Source organism: Podarcis vaucheri (assembly GCF_965113315.1).
Source record: "Podarcis vaucheri genome assembly, chromosome: 8".
Taxonomy (NCBI): Eukaryota; Metazoa; Chordata; class Lepidosauria; order Squamata; family Lacertidae; genus Podarcis; species Podarcis vaucheri.
The window spans coordinates 88,277,342-88,297,887 of record NC_138766.1 but is presented as its reverse complement, the minus strand read 5'-3'; the positions used below and the strand labels follow the sequence as shown (position 1 = coordinate 88,297,887).

Below are 20,546 nucleotides of genomic sequence, written 5' to 3'. Positions count from 1 at the left end.
CCATGCTCATCTCAGTTGTGTGGGAGGAGGAAGAGAGCCCCTGATACCTGAAGGAAGCTGACATCTCATTAAACCATAGTTTATTGTGATACTTTAATTTGAACAGTGACGGGGACATGATAACTAAAATGTTAAATAGTCACTGCTCTGAGAAGTGCTGAGATTTGCTGCAATGGAAAAAGAACACTGACTTGATCACAGACTGTTCCTTTCCTTTAATAATAACGATTAATGTTTTCCTGTTATCGTAACTCTGTGATGATTGTTAAAACCTCAACATTGTTTGTTTAAATCTCTTCAAACAGTACCCGCCAGTGCCATCTCCTCCTTGATGTCTTCAACTCAACAGAACATGAGCTCACAGTTAGTGCAAAGAACAATGAAGATCTAGTTTTGCATGCTGGGGAATGCCAGCGGTAAGTTCAGAGACAAAACACAGCTTCCTAGAGGCTCAGCAGTGCATGTGATTAATAAGTAGTCCCCTGCAAATATAATTGACTAGTTTGAGACATCTTAACTTGAAAGTTTTCTTAGCACAATTTACACATAGATGACATGTGTGGGGAAACAGAAAGAAATAGACATTTTCTTCATCACTTTTTTCAGTGTTCACAACAACTATATTTTGGGTAAACTTTTTTTTTAACCTTATTATTCAAATAGAGGCTGTTGCTGTATTTTAAATAATGTGTATGCAGTAGAAAAGCTTTAAATCACTGTTCTAAATCATAATTTTGTTTTATCAACTGTACAGTAGAACTTTATTCAATTACTTTCACTAGTGATCAATATTTTGAAAGAAGGGGGGAGGGAGTATAGGAGCCCTTGGGTACCTGTACAAAAAAAGCATAGTGGTCAGATAATGAATTGGCATATGCATATAGCAGAATATGAGAATACTTGATGGTACAAGTTTCACTGGCCATTTTGATGCACAAAGTGATAATTGAACTCCTGCCATTCTGGAGTTCAGGGCATTCTAAATCAAATGCTTGCTTAGAAGTCTCAGATATCAGAAACTAAAAATCGATGTTCAATTTAGTTTTCAGTGTGGTCCTGACTACTCTCTTTTTCTAGTAGCAATAAAGTCATGGATTTTCTTTCAGATTATGTCTGGATTTCTGAACTGAAGATTTCACACTTTGTAATCTTGATAGCGTCAGTTTTGCCGAGCAAATTCTACTCAAAAAGAATGTTTAGTTCTGTACTTCGGAGTGACTTTGATATGGTTTGGCAGGTATTTTAAAAAGTTATGAATTTAGTCACTACCACCTTGGCAGTGCCTTGGTTTGTATTTACAGATGTGAAAATATTAAAATAGCTTTTTATGATAAAATAATATGTGGTCATCAATAGCGGTACATGTAGACCTACTTTTGGTAATTTATTATGCTTTGTTCTTGATCATCATACCATTAAAATCAAGTTTCATGAGAGTAATTTGTAATTCAAAGTGGAAAGTGTCACCTAAGCATTTAAATTCTACACACAGAATGTCTGGCATTGAATAGTCCTGAACTAACTCATTAGTGTGGAGATTTATCAAAGTGATGATCTCAGTAGATCGGTGTTATCATTTTTCTTTTGTGGTGCACCACAAGTGTTTCATGAATGTGTGGTAAACAGATTTCAGAGAGTACCTGGAAAAGACATTATACTTGATACTCATTTTAAAAAGGCTGTATCGTCTGACTTCCCATTACATACTCAGATGCTGTAACATGATCCACACAAAATAAATGTATTTCCAAGTATAAAGAAACCATGTGAAAAACGAGTCTCCTAAAGCTGATGGCTTGCTTCACTTTTACCTGAATTGCTTTCACTTCTGTAAAATGATTTTTTTGTATAAAAACCTCCTCTATTCTGAGAAAATTTGCAGTGATGTAAAAGTTGAGATCAAGTAGGAGCACATTTTTCTGGAAAATGGTATAAAGTGAGAAGGATAGTATTTAGGAGAGGATGGGACGTTATGTATGTACCGTGAGCAGCATCAATAACCTTTGCCATAGTTCTGAGAAGGACATTATTCTTTGCGTATTTTTCAGTGGTGGGAGATCATCAGGCATATCAAATGGCACTTTTGTGTGATTTAACAGCCTTTCAGATTTTTCTCCCTTTACTGAAGTGTAGCACTTACCTCTTTTTAAAAAGGCATTTTAAGATGCCATAGAAAATTTCCAGTTAATGGGATGCGCTGGGATCTTAACACTGAAGTAGAGTGTATTACACAATTCAAATGAGGTGACTCATTTGTTTGTGGTGGGGGGGTATTGAGTGTCTTTTTCCTATTCAGCAGCTCCCTATTTGTCTCCCTATTTGGGTAGCTTAGAAAGTTTTCAAAAGATTTTTGGAGGGGATGGGGAAGAGGTTGCTGAAGAGGGAAAAACCTAACTGAAATGCCCATCATTGGGTTACCCATGAAATCTTGGGTATAGAAACTGACCAGTTTTTATGAACTTGGGTTCACCTGGCCAAATTAACATGGTTGCTGTTGGGACATTTCTACCATTTTGTTAATATCTTCAAAGTGTCAGTGTGAAATATTCATTTGGGGTGCTCAGATCATTTCTGTAGTTTGCAAGACAATGCGAGTGCCCTTCTTGAAGATGTTTGTGGGTTCCATATGACTCTTCCCAGTTATTGGGATATTCTTAGGAGGCCTCCACTTAGGGTTCTGCACCTGTAGAAAGTGTGTTCTGAGTTGCATTGAGTGAAGACTTCTCTAGAATTGCACCAATTAACTGGTTTCCTAGAGGTAATATTTTCCTGAGTACCATGTGCAGTGAATAAACATTAGGTAGCTTTCATACCCTGCTTATGAGCTTTAGGAGTTACCTGGCTGGCCGATGCTGAACTAGATAGGTCTTGTTGGGCAAAGTAAAGCAATGAGGAACTATAGTAACTTCAGCCCTACTTGCTGTCCTCATATAACTGATCTCTTCAGGGTCAGGACATCCTGCAATCCCGCCAGTTTTGCAAGGCTTTGTTACCTTTATTCAATAAGTTGCTTATAGCTATTATTTAACTTGTGAAGTGCCCAAGGCGATTTACAGGCATACCTTTAAAAACAGCTGAAATAATTTTAAAAACAGTACAAGAATAGTTTTATAAGTAAAAGTACAGATGCAAAAATAAACATCATAGGGTTAAGAATAAAATGAACCCTTAAGGCAGAGACCCTTCCATCTTACTGGAAAAGCTTGTTGAAACAAAAATGTTGTTCGCTGTTTCCAGAAGGTATAGATAACAAGCGCTTCTATGTGTTGAAAGTGACATTTATACTGGCTGTTATTCACACTTCTCAGACAAATAAATTAAGATCATATCATTGAGTAAAACAAGTAGAGAAATATCAATCTGTACTTTATTGGGGTTTATACCTTCCCAGTGTCCACAATATACATCATAAACGAGACAATGAAAATTTCATGTTTGTAGACCATTTTTGTGATGATGTTCCCCAGGTGAGGATTAAATATGGGACTTTAATTCCTGTATAATTCATTTTATATGAATAGGACTGTTAATGTCTGAAGATATGGCTCATTTCACCTATATTTTTAGCGTGACTACTAAAAGAAGAATGATTGATGTGTGCTCGTATCAGTAACACTTCATTTAATGTCCCGAGGATTTCTTGAAATAGGTACTTTAACATCTGACCTTCTGTTTGTAAACACGAGTCTCCTTCAGAAGACCCCTCCACCTATTATGCAGATCATATGCCACTTTAGGCAAAAAATACTCTGGTTGTATTCTGCAAAATAAAAGAGACTTAAAACCACCATATTGGCAGATCTGTTTTTGTGTAGGAGATTCTTCAGTTTATCACTTTCTTATTTTAACCTTGAAGTCAAGTTTTGAATCATATATTACATTCCGGCCTGCTTCTTTACAGGTCTTATTTTGTCTCTTGGTATGAAGTAGAATCCCGAGTCTCGTGTAATTTTTTCTTTGCACCCATCATGAGTTTGGTTTGACTTTTCGTTCCTACCTGCCTATCTTCAAAAAGCAGGTTTTGATTACGGCAACGAGGTCTGATTTTGGAAGGAAAACCTAATGAACCTATAAAACTGTCTTACATCGTCAGACATTTGATTCAGTACTGTTTGCTCCAACTGGTGGCAAGCAGGAGTCTTGGGGGAAGCGCTGTAGCAGAACGCTGGAGAACCGCTGGTAGTGTGTATAGACCAGGCTTCCTCAACCTCTGCCCTCCAGATGTTTTTGGCCTACAACTCCCATGATCCCTAGCTAGCAGGACCAGTGGTCAGGGATGATGGGAATTGTAGTCTCGAAACATCTGGAGGGCCGAGGTTGAGGAAGCCTGGTGTAGACAATACTGAACCAAATGGCCTAGTGCTCTGACTTGGTATGTGACAGCTTCCTATATTCTTGCTAAGATGCTTTTTAATTGCAGATAATGAGAACGGAACCTGGAACTGACTATATGCAAGGCATGTATGGTGGCCCTTTGTCTATTCTTTCTTCCTTTATTAGATCTATGTCACCCGCTTTATTCCTCCAAGGTTCTCAAGGTACATAGTAGTCACCACCCCCAATTTTTGATCACAACAAATTTGAGAAGTTGGGTAAAATGAGAGATAGTGACTGGCCCAAGGCCACTTCCTAAGACGAAAAGTCCCAATGGTGTTAATTCTCCTTGTTAAGCAATATGAACTGTGGACTTAATTATCCATCGTAACAATTCTCTTAAGCTTGAACTTGCATAGTAGGGCTATTGTTATTATTATTATTAAACAGTGTCTAGGACAATTGCTTTGGTAGGAAGCAGCCGTATACCAAGTCCCAAACATTAATCTGTTTTTTTTCATTTTTCTGCACTATTTTTTTGGCTACAAACTAGTCTTAAGTAAGAACGTAAGAATATTCTGCTGGATCAGGCCAGGAGCCCATCTAGTCCAGTATTCTGTTCTCACAATGGCCAACCAGATGCCTGTTTGACCATTTTTGTTGCCTAGTACATGTATCTAGTTCAATAAGCTTCATCTACTTTGACAGTCCTCCCATGAACAATCATGGATAAGAGTCTCTCAGCTGAGCCTTTACCTAATTTACATTAGCATGCAGATGTGTGTTAACGTCTTAAAAGCTTTGGTGCATTATTTCTTAAACACTGTGACGGGAGCAGTGAGTGCTAAATGGAAACTTATGATACTTCCTGAAGAATTTCTGTGACTCTTTTTCATCTTTTCTGACCATAGTGACTGTATTTTGTTGTTGCTGTGAGTCCAATGAGACCAAATAGATGTTTGTTGTATTAAGCCAGCACATACTGCAATACCCCAATGAAGAAGCCATCTAGATCTTTTGTAGAGCCGATATAAGAGTTACTGGGGCGGCGGCGGGGTATGAAGTGGGAGAATTGCAAAAAGAAACTATTAGCCATCAAAATTGAAACTCCAAGCACACGCTCCGTCTTGAGCTTACTTGCTTTTAGCACAAAGAATGTAATTTTAGGGCACACAAGAGAAAGTCTGTCTCATCTCTGATGAATATTAAGTGCTCTGATAGGCTCATATTTTGAATATTTGAATAGTACTGTGACAGGAAGAGAGGTCTTTGTCTAATAGCTGTAATTGTTCTCTCTGATATACCTGTCTTGTGTTGCTAGAAATGGAGCTTATCTAAGGCTAATATCTGGTAATCCAGAATACCTTTGTGTGACTTATTAATGCTCCATCTCCATTTTTAAATAGCAATGCATTCTTTTATTTCTCTTTTTTCCTGAAGCACTAACGATCTTTTTCGCACGTCAGTATTTGCTCAGGTTTTCTCATTAAGTTTTATAATGGAAACTTCTTCTTAAATAGATTCTTAGGAGGAACCTAACAAAATCACTTAGTGGTGTATTTAATCTACTGGTACTCATCTTTTGAAATCTTTCAGGTGTGCATGTGGAAGAGTATGTTTTAAAGTACTCATTAAGCAGAGGAAAAATAAATGCAAAGTGTCTTGGTAATTTGCAGTTCAGTGTACATTTTATAGGACTCCCTTCCAGTTGAGGTCCAACAAACCCCTTCCCTGTGGAAATTCCAGTACTTGCTAAATACTTTTAAAATTATTATTTCAGCAGGCATTTTATCTGAGTTCTGAATTTATAGGTTGTTTCCCCCCTTTTTCTTTTTCTACTGAGTTAATTGTATATCACTTTGAGTCTGTCATAATTAAGCGGTATGTAAATAGTTGAATGAAATGAAATCCATTTCAGTACTACCCCTAATGAAGGTACTTTCATTAAAATTACATTAAATTTTATTTATACAGTAAGTGTATTGTTTTTTAGCAAGTAGTATCTTCCTCTTAATGGGGCATGTAATAATTTAGCTCAAATACAGTGGAGAACATTTATTGTATTAGCCTCCACACCAATTGTTTTTTGCAGAGCACAGTATACCCTGTTTCATATTCATTCATTGAAAGAGATATGATCAGAGGGACTTGGATAGCAATAGCCACGATGCTATAGAATAGTCTTTCCTCTGAGGTGGAGTTCGATTTCCTTGGCTGTTTAATTTTGGCAGGTGTATGGACTTTCTAGTTAGTGCTTGTTAAAAATTGGTGGGTATTGGTGGGTTTTTAGCTGGTGCTGTTTGTGTGTGCTTTTCTTGAACAGAGTTGCTTTGTGTTACAGGTGTGTAAGTTTTATATCTCTTCTAAGACATGTTGACCATGTGGGAAACTGCCGGTCTGGTGGTGGGATATTATATATGCATGTGCACATACCAGAGACTTGCTATTTCTAGGTATTTGCAGATGTGTCTCATTAATGACAACAAAGACGTTTTGTAGAAATTGGCTTGGCTATTGAAAAGAAAGGGAGGAAGTCTTAATATCAGTAGAATAGGGACTCTCCTAGTAGTCCCCATGAGAATTCATGGTAAAAAGAACTTGCAAAAAGGCCTTCTTTGTGGTGGCAACCTGAATCCAGAATGTCCTTCTCTTTGAAACATGATTCATAGAATCATGGAATCAAATAAATGTAGAGTTGGAAGGGACTCCAAGGGTTTTTTTACATTTGGATTTCAGCAGAATATATTTTTCTTTGGCCAGGTTTTTATAAATTAATTTGTTATAATACTTGTTCTAAAACTTAACAGCTGCAGGTAGTTTTTGTGCTTTCGCTTTGATATTTTATTGCTGTTTTTTGTTATCTCTTGTGTTTTATTTATGGGATGTACTTCATTGTTCTGCTCTTTGTTTTACATCACACTGGGCTTCTTTGGGAAGAAGGATGATTCAGAAAAGAAAGGAATAAATAAATAAATAAATAAATGGGATTGTGCCGGAACATTGGATAACTTTTTAATGAACCAACTGTTTGGTACAGGAATGGGGTTTCATGTGACCCCTCCAAATGTTGTTGAACTCCAACTCCCATCAGCCCCAGACATTAAGCTCCATGGTCAAAAATGTTAGGTGTTGATACGGAGGAGCACAAAATTCCAGCCCCTGGTGTACGATAACATTTATTCTCTTTTAAAAATCAAGCAATACTCTAGCTTTCCCCTCCAAATGAGACAGTTAAAGATTTATGAAACTGAAGCAACTATTCGTGGCAGACTGTCTGACTTGCCTGTATCGTTTATCACAATAAAAATAATGTTTGGATAGTTAGCAAAGGCACAAAACCTACCATTAGCTCTACCTTGCTGCTCTGTTTTGTTTGCAGTCTTTAAATGGCTTTGAAAATGCTCTTTTCTTTGGCAATTTAAGATTGTGTTGGCTTTTGGAAATCTAGGAGGATTTGTAGAATCTATCACTGAACATCATCAGAGAGTGTAAGAATATGGTGCTGGCTTGTTTCCTTGAGAGATACCTAAAATTCTGCACTACAGTGGGCACAGCTTGCGAGGTCATCTGTATTCTTACTGAATGACTTGTTCTTCTTCTGCATAACTAGAATTTTTCTTTCTCATTTATCTGCAGATTGAAATATATGTCAGCCAGCAGTGTGAATGGCAGTACTATATTAATTTATCATTTGCAACAGTAGGCTCAATTTTTTTAAATATAGCAACAGTATGCCGATGCAGCTCATCAAAGGTACAGTGGTACCTCGCAAGACGAATGCCTCGCAAGACAAAAAACTCGCTAGACGAAAGGTTTTTCCGTTTTCGATTTGCCTCGCAAGACGAATTTCACCTATGGGCTTGCTTCGCAAGACGAAAACGTCTCGCGACTTTGTTTCCTTTGTCTAAAAACAAAGACATGTTTTGTTTATAAAGTTAATTTATTTTCCCTTCAATTTTTGAACTGCTCTTTACAGTATGTGTGACTTTAAAGAGCAGTTAATAAACTGTTGTTGTACCAAATTTGGCTTTGTTTGGACTTTTTTTGACCATAGGAACGCATTAATTGATTTTCAATGCATTCCTATGGGATTTCGTGATTCGCAAGACGAAAAATTCGCTAGACGACAAAACTTGCGGAACGAATTAATTTCGTTTTGCGGGGCACCACTGTATTAGTTGATGTTGAGGCAGAGGGATGATCTAATTATGGAAAATCGTGTCTGATTTGTGCACCTTTCAGGGTTTACTCCTTCCCAGAAAATAATTATCTCCCCTAAGCTAAATGATATTGATTTTGAGTAGGAGAGGGAAGGGGGAAAGCTGACTTGTCAATCATAGCTTTGACATCACTCATTGGCTAAAAACATTGAAAGATGTTGCTGTTTTGTTTAGTCGTGTCCGACTCTTCATGACCCCATGAACCAGAGCACACCAGGCACTCCTGTCTTCCACTGTCTCCCACAGTTTGGTCAAACTCATGCTGGTAGCTTCGAGAACACTGTCCAACCATCTCATCCTCTATCATCCCCTTCTCCTTGTGCCCTCCATCTTCCCCAACATCAGGGTCTTTTCCAGGGAGTCTTCTCTTCTCATGAGGTGGCCAAAGTATTGGAGCCTCAGCTTCCAGGGAGCCCTCAGGGCTGATTTCCTTCAGAATGGATAGGTTTGATCTTCTTGCAGTCCATGGGACTCTCAAGAATCTCCTCCAGCACCGTAATTCAAAAGCATCAGTTCTTCGGCGATCAGCCTTCTTTATGGTCCAGCTCTCACTTCCATACATCACTACTGGGAAAACCATAGCTTTAACTAAACGGACCTTTGTTGGCAAGAAGAAGAAGAAGAAGAGTTTGGATTTGATATCCCGCCTTTCACTCCCCTTCAGGAGTCTCAAAGCGGCTAACATTCTCCTTTCCCTTCCTCCCCCACAACAAACACTCTGTGAGGTAAGTGGGGCTGAGAGACTTCAGAGAAGTGTGACTGGCCCAAGGTCACCCAGAAGCAATCATTTCACAGAATTTGCTTACACTTAGCTTCATGCCTTTCTAGAGATTTATTTTTAGAAAAATTAAATCTGTTTGGGGCTGTCAATGGGGCCTTTGTGAGTGGCGCATAATCGCCCCTCGCTTTAACTTTATAGTTTGGGGTTTTTCAGATTGGAGAATATAATTTGGAGGGTCTGTCTTGCAAAGTGCCCTGGCTATATTCACAAAATGTGTTCCGTTTTGCCCAATTTCTTAATGACCTATATGTTATTTGTATGATGTAAAGTATGGTTGAGTTCTGAAAAATGTTGCCTACCATCCATCCATACCTTAAAGATTTAACATGGCACTTTTTGCAGTCATCCAGGATCGCTTGGCGTTAGGCAGAGTGTGAAACAACAATGAAGATGTTAAACATTTTTGTACGGCAGTTTTATGCTGCTTTTGGAGTAGAAGGGGCCAGTAACTAATTCTTTACATTGTGTCAGGCTACCAGCAGCATCCTCTGTAACAGATACTGCATTTCTCATTAACGGTGGCTTGAAATTGCCTTCAGTTGCTATAGTAACTATCTCAGCCTTACACACAAGATTTATTCTGAGAAAGGTTATTGCGGGAAATGCTGCTAATTGGGATTACCCCCCCCCCCATGTTACTATTTAAAAACCCTAACAAAAGTTCTACATATTAATAGCAGAATGGCAGATTTAATTGCAAATAAAAATGTTTTCTTGCTATCATTAGATTTTTAGTTGATTTAGTACCAGCTGACCCCACTGTGTTTTGCCAGATATAGAATGTTTATGGTTCTTGGGCCAGTAGGTTTGAAATAATAGTCAGGGGGGGGGTGTATTATTTTTGTTTGTTATTATGGTATGTATTTTGGTTTTTTATATTTAAACGACCCTGTGATCTTTGGATGAAAGGCAATATAGAAATTTTATGAATTAACAATAATAGTAGTAGTAATAATAATAATAATCCTCTGAGCCAGCAATAAAGATGGTAAAAACACCTGTTTGAGGACTGCTTTATACAAAATTTTGTCAGCTGTCTCGGGTTAATTTTTCCCTAAAAGAAGAAATTTATGGAGTAATAAACTGAAAATAATAAGCAGCCGAATGGTAATAGGAGATCACCACAGTATTATTGCTGGCATAAAAATCTGCCTGTCCATTCAACTGCTGTCATTTCAGAAAGTCTTAAATTGTGGGATAATTAACAATGATGAAAGATAAAATGATGAAAGATAAAAATGATGAAAGATTTAAAAAAAAATATTGAAAGATGTTCCAGTAGCACCTTAAAGACCAACTAAGTATACCTACGTGTACACTTAGAAAGTGTATACTTAGTTGGTCTTTAAGGTGCTACTTATGGTCTACGGCCATACTACCCTGAACACGCCCGATCTCGTCTGATCTCGGAAGCTAAGCAGGGTCAGGCCTGGTTAGTACTTGGATGGGAGACCGCCTGGGAATACCGGGTGCCGTAGGCTTAGGGACGCGGGTGGCGCTGTGGGTAAAAGCCTCAGCGCCTAGGGCTTGCCGATCGAAAGGTCGGCGGTTCGAATCCCCGCGGCGGGGTGCGCTCCCGCTGCTCGGTCCCAGCGCCTGCCAACCTAGCAGTTCGAAAGCACCCCCGGGTGCAAGTAGATAAATAGGTACCGCTTACCAGCGGGAAGGTAAACGGCGTTCCGTGTGCTGCGCTGGCTCGCCAGATGCAGCTTTGTCACGCTGGCCACGTGACCCGGAAGTGTCTCCGGACAGCGCTGGCCCCCGGCCTCTTGAGTGAGATGGGCGCACAAACCCCAGAGTCTGTCAAGACTGGCCCGTTCGGGCAGGGGTACCTTTACCTTTACCTTTAAGGTGCTACTGGAACATCTTTCAATAATTTTTTTAAAAAATCTTTCATCATTGTTATTTATGGCGGCTAACAGATTGAGGTTGAATCCTGACAAGACAGAAGTACTGTTTTGGGGGGACAGGAGGTGGGCAGGTGTGGAGGATTCCCTGGTCCTGAATGGGGTAACTGTGCCCCTGAAGGACCAGGTGCGCAGCCTGGGAGTCATTTTGGACTCACAGCTGTCCATGGAGGCACAGGTCAAATCTGTGTCCAGGGCAGCTGTTTACCAGCTCCATCTGATACGTAGGCTGAGACCCTATCTGCCTGCGGACTGTCTCGCCAGAGTGGTGCATGCTCTGGTTATCTCCCGCTTGGACTACTGCAATGCACTCTATGTGGGGCTACCTTTGAAGGTGACTCGGAAACTACAACTAATCCAGAATGCGGCAGCTAGAATGGTGACTGGGAGCGGCCGCCGAGACCATATAACACCGGTCTTGAAAGACCTGCATTGGCTCCCAGTACGTTTCCGAGCACAATTCAAAGTGTTGGTGCTGACCTTTAAAGCCCTAAACGGCCTCGGTCCAGTATACCTGAAGGAGCGTCTCCACCCCCATCATTCTGCCCGGACGCTGAGGTCCAGCTCCAAGGGCCTTCTGGCAGTTCCCTCATTGCGAGAAGCAAAGCTACAGGGAACCAGGCAGAGGGCCTTCTCGGTAGTGGCACCCGCCCTGTGGAACGCCCTTCCAGCAGATGTCAAGGCGATAAACAACTACCTGACATTCAGGAGACATCTTAAGGCAGCCCTGTTCAGGGAAGTTTTTAACGTGTGATATTTTATTGTATTTTTGGTTTTTATGGAAGCCGCCCAGAGTGGCTGGGGAGGCCCAGCCAGATGGGCGGGGTATAAATAAATTATTATTATTATTATTATTATTATTATTATTATTATTATGACAGACCAACACGGCTCCAATACCTGAATAAGTTGTGGGATGTAATCTGTTGGTGCAGTCAAATGCAACATTCCTTATTTCCCTAGAGTGGGCACAGGCAGGGGGACATCCAATCAGTGTAACTTCCTGTTCCGCTGTTCTGGAGCTCCTCCCCCTGCATGTGATCTGGGAGATGGGCATGGCTCTGGCTGACTTCATAAAAGAGCCCAGTCATGCAGCCATTTTCTCAGCTTGTCTTGATTCTTGCTGTCTTGATACTACTGTTGTTCTGTCTCTTGCTTCCATGCTGCTCTCCTGCAGCCATTTTGTTAATTATTTTTTCTGTCTGCTGGTTCTCAGCCAGCAGCACATGAGTTTAATCTCCATATCAGACAAACTCACAGTTTCTTTATGTAACTACCAAGTAAAGCCTGCCTTTCAGGAATCAAATTGTGAACTGAAATGCGAGTAAACTTTTTGTTACTTTACTCACAAAGACTCTTTTGTCTTTATTCTTTTAAGAGGGATCAAAAAGGGACACCAGGAAATAATCTTAACTAAGAGATTCAGACAAATCTGCAAACTAGCTTCCAGCAATATTGAGGGGAATTTGCTCTGCTACATCACTCACTAGCGTGAGTGAAGGAAGGATAATACTTATTCAATATATCCTTTCCTGCTATCCTTTACATTCCCACATAAGTATGTTCTACAGTGGTACCTTGGGTTACAGATGCTTCAGGTTACAGACGCTTCAGGTTACAGACTCCACTAACCCAGAAATATTACCTCGGGTTAAGAACTTTGCTTCAGGATGAGAACAGAAATTGTGCAGCGGCGGGGCAGCAGCAGCGGGAGGCCCCATTAGCTAAAGTGGTGCTTCAGGTTAAGAACAGTTTCAGGTTAAGAACGGACCTCTGGAACAAATTAAGTACTTAACCTGAGATACCACTGTACTTTTCTGCTGTTTGCCAAATCCTAGAAAACTGAAGGGGGTTTACAATATCTGACTCTTCCAATCCAAGTTGCTGGTAGTAAAAACAATATGGTAATTTTGGGGATAAATTAATCCTGATTAGGGTCTTTGAAATTTCATAGCCTGGCTAATAATGGATTGGTAAGCTCCATCAGTGGTTGCACTTCATCAGCAACGTTGCCAAATTACCATACCCAGAATATTTTAACAGCCAGAGAAGTCCACCACATGTGGAAGAGCCCTTTGAAGATAGCATTTACTCCTGTAAAATTCCTGTCTATTTATTGAAGTATCTCCGATGGTCTTTGGAGGTTACTTCATCTCTATTAATTCCCACCAAGACAGCAAGGCTCAGATATGGTACTTGTTCTGTTTACCTAATATGCCGTTTTCAGCCTCTCCCCACTCCTACAGGTTTCCAGTGTCAATAAATTAGAGATGAGAGAGAAAAAAGAGGCACACCTATGGCAAGAAGAACCATAGGATGAGCAGCTTAGAGTGTAGTGGATCTCTGATTCAGCCAGCTGATTTCTGGCTCAGCTACACTCAGCCAGTGTTAAGTCCCCAAGCCTGCTCATCCAAAGATATGCTGGTGTAACTTGGTCCAAGGCTAGTGGACCAAAAGGGGCATTTCATAATAATAATAATAATAATAATTTATTATTTATACCCCGCCCATCTGGCTGGGCCTCCCCAGCCACTCTGGGCGGCTTCCATAAAAACCAAAAATACAATAAAATATCACACGTTAAAAACTTCCCTGAACAGGGCTGCCTTAAGATGTCTCCTGAATGTCAGGTAGTTGTTTATCGCCTTGACATCTGCTGGAAGGGTGTTCCACAGGGCGGGCGCCACTACCGAGAAGGCCCTCTGACTGGTTCCCTGTAGCTTTGCTTCTCGCAATGAGGGAACCGCCAGAAGGCCCTCGGCGCTGGACCTCAGCGTCCGGGTAGAATGATGGGGGTGGAGACGCTCCTTCAGATATACTGGACTAAGGCCGTTTAGGGCTTTAAAGGTCAGCACCAACACTTTGAATTGTGCTCGGAAACGTATTGGGAGCCAATGCAGGTCTTTCAAGACCGGTGTTATGTGGTCTCGGCGGCCGCTCCCAGTCACCAGTCTAGCTGCCGCATTCTGGATTAGTTGTAGTTTCCGAGTCACCTTCAAAGGTAGCCCCACGTAGAGTGCATTGCAGTAGTTCATGAGCATGATGGGGGCAGAACCAGAGAGGGAGGAGTTAGGCTGGATCCTAAGCCCATTAAATTTGGTTCCTAGCAACCTGCTCATCCAAAGATATGCTGATGTAACTTGGTCCAAGGCTAGTGTAAGTGCCCCCCTCCCCGCAAAAGGGGCATTTCATGAGCATGATGGGGGCAGAACCAGAGAGGGAGGAGTTAGGCTGGATCCTAAGCCCATTAAATTTGGTTCCTAGCAACCTGCTCATCCAAAGATATGCTGATGTAACTTGGTCCAAGGCTAGTGTAAGTGCCCCCCTCCCCGCAAAAGGGGCATTTCATGAGCATGATGGGGGCAGAACCAGAGAGGGAGGAGTTAGGCTGGATCCTAAGCCCATTAAATTTGGTTCCTAGCAACCTGGCATAGAACACTATTTTAAGGGGTTGTTTTCTGTCGGCCAGAACAGCAGCATCCACTGGCTTAATTTACACCCACTTTCTTTATGGCAACTTCTTGTGCATAGGATTTGGTTCTGGAAGTTGGCTGGATGCACAGGTTTTCAAGCACTGTAAATTCAGGACAGATCCTGAAGCTGAGGCTCCAAGACTTTGGCCATCTCAGGAGAAGAGAAGACTCCTTGGAAAAGATCCTCATGTTGGGAAAGATGGAGGGCACAAGGAGAAGGGGACGACAGAGGACGAGATGGTTGGATAGTGTTCTCGAAGCTACCAGCATGAGTTTGACCAAACTGTGGGAGGCAGTGGAAGATAGGAGTGCCTGGCGTGCTCTGGTCCAGGGGGTCACAAAGAGTTGGACACGACTAAACGACTAAACAACAACAACAACAAATTATATGACCACCTCTTGGGAGATTAGTTGTTTAGATATGTATGTTCTGAGCTTAGCCAAATGTAGGGAGCTATCCTATACACCAAAAGCTGGTGTAAGTTCAGCTAGTTTCAGCTGAGCCAGGATGAGCAAGTTACACCACCATATCTTTGGCTGAGCCAGGGTTGGGGACTTTCTGGCTCAGCCAGAGATCAGCTGCATCCTTCGTTCTTGACCCTGGCAGATCTTTGCCATAGGATTCCTCCCTTTGTGGTCTTGCATCAGTTTAGACATTTTGATACCAGACAAGTGCTTTTCTTTCTGAAATAAAAGCTCAGTTCTTGAAGGCTATCTTTAGTGGAGAAGTTGAGCAGCTTTTTCCGCTGATGCATTTTCACTAACCAAAACACTGCCTGATCGTTTCTTAGCATTCCTAGGGGATATTTCCCCAATGCCCTCAGCTGCACATTTAGATATTCACATGCACACTAGGGCTTCACCTGGCCTCCTCCAGCATGGAGTTCCAGAATCTTGCAAACTACATTGAATTTTGACTGGGTTCTGATTTCTTCCTAAATGCAGAGAGGTGACCTAGGGAGAGAGGGCTAATCTAGAGCCCATCTCTCTGACATGCTGCCTATATCATAATAGACAAAGAAAAGACTTGTCCTATTGGTGTGTTTCTGCATGGAGCAGGCAACTGAGAGGAGGAAAAAAATAAATTAGCAGCATAATAGCTATAAAAACACTCTTATCACCTTGGCGGAGGTCATATCCACATTTTGAAAAGCTCACTTTATCCAGTTTTTATCCTTAGGAATCAATTCAGGCACATGAACAGAATAAAGCAATAGACCCTTCCAAGAAGCATAATACACAGCAATAGTTTACTTGATCCGACTATGTCTCTGTATTCACATTTTCTTTTCTTTCCAGCTCACTTAGAGTGACCTGTAACTGAAATTTCCATAATGAAAATATGTGTTCTGAGTCATCACTATTGAATTCCTTGGCGATTCATTCTTTTAATCCCCTCCAAGCAACGTGAAGCTGATTTCAGGTCTCCAGAGGCAAAGCTTTAACTCTGATGACTAATGCACAGATCTGTGGAGAATATTGTAGAGGTCATCGTATTTCCCCCCCCCCCCACACGCCCTTGCTCTTCAGTTTTACAGTGTGAGCAAACTCTCCTTTTTGCCCGAGAAACTGTGAATCAAAATGAGAATGAAGCTGTACCTATTTCTGATTTTGATACAGAAACAGTATAATCAGTGTGAGAATTCCATTTGTGCACTAGGTATTCTGTGCTTTTCTAGCGTGTGGATGTCAGCTAGTCTCCTTCAAGTCTTTTTCTGCAGTGCTCATTGTGAAAATATCTGGAATTAACGCTATAAAGAAACATGCTTATCCAAAATATTATTGTTATTATATCTTAACCAGTGAACGGAACAGTAAAATGACTCAACAAACATCCCTAAAGTCATTTAAATGCATCTCAAATGTGAAACAAAATGTTGGCGTGGGGAAGCATTTAACACACAAACGTATTTATATAAAATCATCATACAATTAGGAAACAATTTCCTAATATCCTTTCCCCTTTTTCTTTTGGCTAGTTGTTCATAAAATTTTATCTCCAACAAACAGTTACTGTGAGCATTCCCCTTATAATTGTTCATGTCTGTGTTTATGTGCTTTAAATAGAGCTATGAAGGTGCAAAATTTACACGCACTATCCACAGAAACATTTCCCTTTTTTAGCCAGGGTATTATTTATTTCATCTTTCATTTCTGCTGAAGCAAAAAATACTTGGTTATGTTATTTTATTTACTTATGTCTATCCTGCCCTTTCAGGCTTTCAGGGCAGTGTTATAGATGACAGATAAAAATAACCTTTACATGTAAATTACTCAGCGGACTAAAGGCTCTTAAAATTTTGATTCGTACTTCCTGATTTGATTGGCTGCTAGACAGGCTGTAATACTCCATCTTGAAATAGGTTCAAGACCAACTTGACTTCTTTCATTTGGACTGTAGATGCTAGATTAACATGAAGATAAGGTACTTCAGGTATCTCATAGCAAGTATGTTCAGAACACTCTTCTAATTACATCCTCCACATCCAACACTGAAGACCTCACCTGTCAGATAAAATAAATGATTATATGCAGCATATAAAATGCTTCGATTGCATCTGGCTGAACTCCATGCTTCTTATTTTTTACCAAGCAGTCAAAATAAGACAAACACCTGTTAAGAAAGTTATTTTTAGGTCATGATTGCAGATAGAAATATGCCTGGTTATGGAAATAACTTGTCTGTTTCATTACATCTATACCTATGGTGTGATTTGAAGCTTCAGCATATATACTCTTCCATAGAAGAAACCTTAGTTGTCTTCGACCTTCTCTTTCTACAGGCTGCGCTGTGACCTTCATTACTAAGCTTTTTCTCCTCATATTTTTCCTAACATGAGCAATATGGAATTAAGTTTTAAATTCTTACTTTTAAAAATGTTATGATGTGACTCAGCATTATTAAAAGCTTGAAAGAAATCCCTGCGGAGGCTGCTGTAATGTAACTTCCATAGCAGATATAATAGCCATATTCACATGTAACACTAAACCTTGGCTTGTCTTAATGTCTGAACCTGTCCCAGCTAACTAAACAAAGTTTATTTTGGTTGATGTAAAGCCATGTTTTATCATTGGTTTGTGAGTCATTTCTATGGTGGCACCGTGACTATTGAATACATTCCCCCTGAAATTTGCCTGGCATATTGGTTGTTGGCCTTCAGTTGCCATTGGGTAAATAATGCATGTGGTTTGATGGCCTTGTTCCTGTCTTTCGTGTTTTTATTAATTTTGGTTTTATTTAATCACTATAGATTTATGAATTCAATATGGATTTTTGGCTCACACTTCACAACAGCAAAATATACAATTATAAAATAAATAAAAACAGTTACAAGCATAAACAAAAGAATTGAAAACAATTTTGGATATATAAAAAAATTAGAAATCAAGATGGCTTGATTCATGCCGTTGCCTATTAACGTTGTTGTTATATTGCATCATCAGAGTGCATGTTGTTTTCCAGAGTACAAGAGGACAGAGTTTGAAATCTGCAGTGTGGAAAGAAAACTCCCATAGAGATAGAATTTCTGTCAGGTGCTTGGAAAATCAGCAACTGGGAGAATAGCTGCTCTGTACATACATTCAGTTTTCAGTAGAAGGTTGGAACAGGTTAATTGGTGATTTATCACTTATACTGAATAGGTTCTATATTTGTGCAGATCACTGAAATATCACAATACTGTATTAATTTTCACAGATATATTTTTAGTTTGCTTTTTAAGAACATAGTTTCACATAGCAGCTTACAATTAATTTATCACATTGAGTAAATCAATACAGTTTTAAAACTCAATAAAACCGTATAAATTTTGTTTATATAGCACTAGTTCTTAAAGCTAATCCTAGATTTTAAAAAAATCCCCAATATAACATAGTCGCACTAAAGCCAGAGTAAAAAGGTGAGTCTTTAAAAGCTTGAATAAAAATATGAGAGTGAGTCTAAGTCCATATGAGGTCTGATTTCATAGTTGTGAGACCTTCACTGATAAGACGCTGTTCTGCATTCTTGCCAGTCTTCTAATTTAGTCTCGAGTCGTCTGAGCAGTGTATCTTAAGGATGATCTTAAGGTGCAGGCAGGTTGATACAGGTGGAAGTGATCCTTAAGCTAGCCTGATTCTAAACTGCTCAGGGTTACGAATGCATTTATGAGCCCTTTGAAGTGTGCTTATAAGCACACCGGCTGCCAGTTCAACTGGCACAACATAGTTGTCGTGTGCAGCAGTCGCTATTCGCTAATGGAAGTAAGTGAAGTGCTGGAGCACTGGCAATAACATTCAAAGACAAATCAATACAAAATTAATCAGAGGCAAAGTAGACACAGCCTTTCCTTTGCATGCTGCCAGATCAGGAGCAATGCCAGCTTTAAGGCTGAATTATTGGAAAAATAAAACAGCATATTATCTTATTAAACCTCCTTGGATGGAAGGTAACTAGAGGGTATAATATATATACAGTAGTACAGTGAGGAGGGAAAGTATTTGATCCCCTGCTAAAGTTGCCTGTTTGATCCCTTTGCAAAAGATGACTTAGTACTTGGTGGCAAAACCCTTGTTGGCAATTACAGAGGTCAGACGTTTCTTGTAGGTGGCCATCAGGTTTGCACACATCTCAGGAGGTATTTTGTCCCACTCCTCTTTGCAGACCCTCTCCAAGTCAGTAAGATTTCGAGGGCTGATGTGTAGCTACTCGAACCTTCAGCTCCCTCCACAGATTTTCGATGGGATTAAGGTCTGGAGATTGGCTAGGCCACTCCAGGACCTTAATGTGCTTCTTCTTGAGCCACTCCTTGGCCATCTGTTTTAGGTCATTATCATGCCTTGGCTGTGTGTTTTGGGTCATTGTCATGCTGGAATACCCATCCTCGACCCATTTTCAATGCCCTGACTGAGGAAAGGAGGTGCTCACCCAACGTTTGACGATACATGGTCCCGTCCATCGTCCCTTTGATGCGGTGAAGGTGTCCTGTCCCCTTAGCAGAAAAACACCCCCAAAACATATGTCCCCCTCCATGTTTGACTATGGGGGTGGTGTTCTTGGGGTCGTAGACAACATTCCTTCCTCCTCCAAACATGGCGAGTTGAGTTGATGCCAAAGAGCTCGATTTGGGTCTCAACTGACCACAACACTTTCACCCGGTTCTCTTCTGGGTCAATCCAGATGTGCATTGGCAAACTGCAGATGGCCTGTACATGTGCTGTCTTGAGCAAGGGGACTTTGCAGGCTCTGCAGGATCTCAGTCCTTCACGGCGTAGTGTGTTGCCAACTGTTTTCATGGTGACTACAGTCCCAGCTGCCCTGAGATCATTGACAAATTCCCCCCGTGTAGTTCTGGGCTGCTTCATCACCGTTCACCTGAACATTGCAACTCCACAAGATGAGATCTTGCATGGAGCCCCAGACTGAGGGAGGTTGACAGTTATTTTGTGTTTCTTCCATTTGCGAATTATCGCTCCAACTGTTGTCACCTTCTCACCAAGCTGCTTGGCAATAGTCTTGTAGCCTAGTCCAGCCTTGTGCAGGTCTACAGTCTTGTCCCTGACATCCTTGGACAGCTCTTTGGTCTTGGTCATGGTGGCTACTTTGGAATCTGCTGGATCGATTGCTTCTGTTGACAGGTGTCTTTTGTACAGATACAGTAATGAGCTGGGATTACAGGTAAGGCCTCTCCTTTACAGCATATGCTTCTAATCTCAGCTCCTTACATACAGTGAAGATACCAGGTAGCCTGACATCTGGCTGCGTGATAGGGGATCAAATACTTATTTCACTCATTATAATGCACATCAATCTCTGACTTTTGTCTTCTGGGTTTCTGGGGTTTTTCCTGTTATTATTCTGTCTCTCACAGCT

General features: G+C 40.6%; 1 protein-coding gene across 1 annotated transcript in view; it reads left to right on the top strand.

The window, feature by feature from the left end:
- TRAPPC9 (trafficking protein particle complex subunit 9) overlaps positions 1–20,546 on the top strand; it is a 276,428-nt gene that overhangs the window by 74,268 nt on the left and 181,614 nt on the right. Inside the window, exon 19 of the mRNA XM_082236028.1 lies at positions 306–416. Within this exon, the coding sequence (XP_082092154.1) occupies positions 306–416 (111 nt within the window). The remainder of the gene's footprint in view (positions 1–305; positions 417–20,546) is intronic.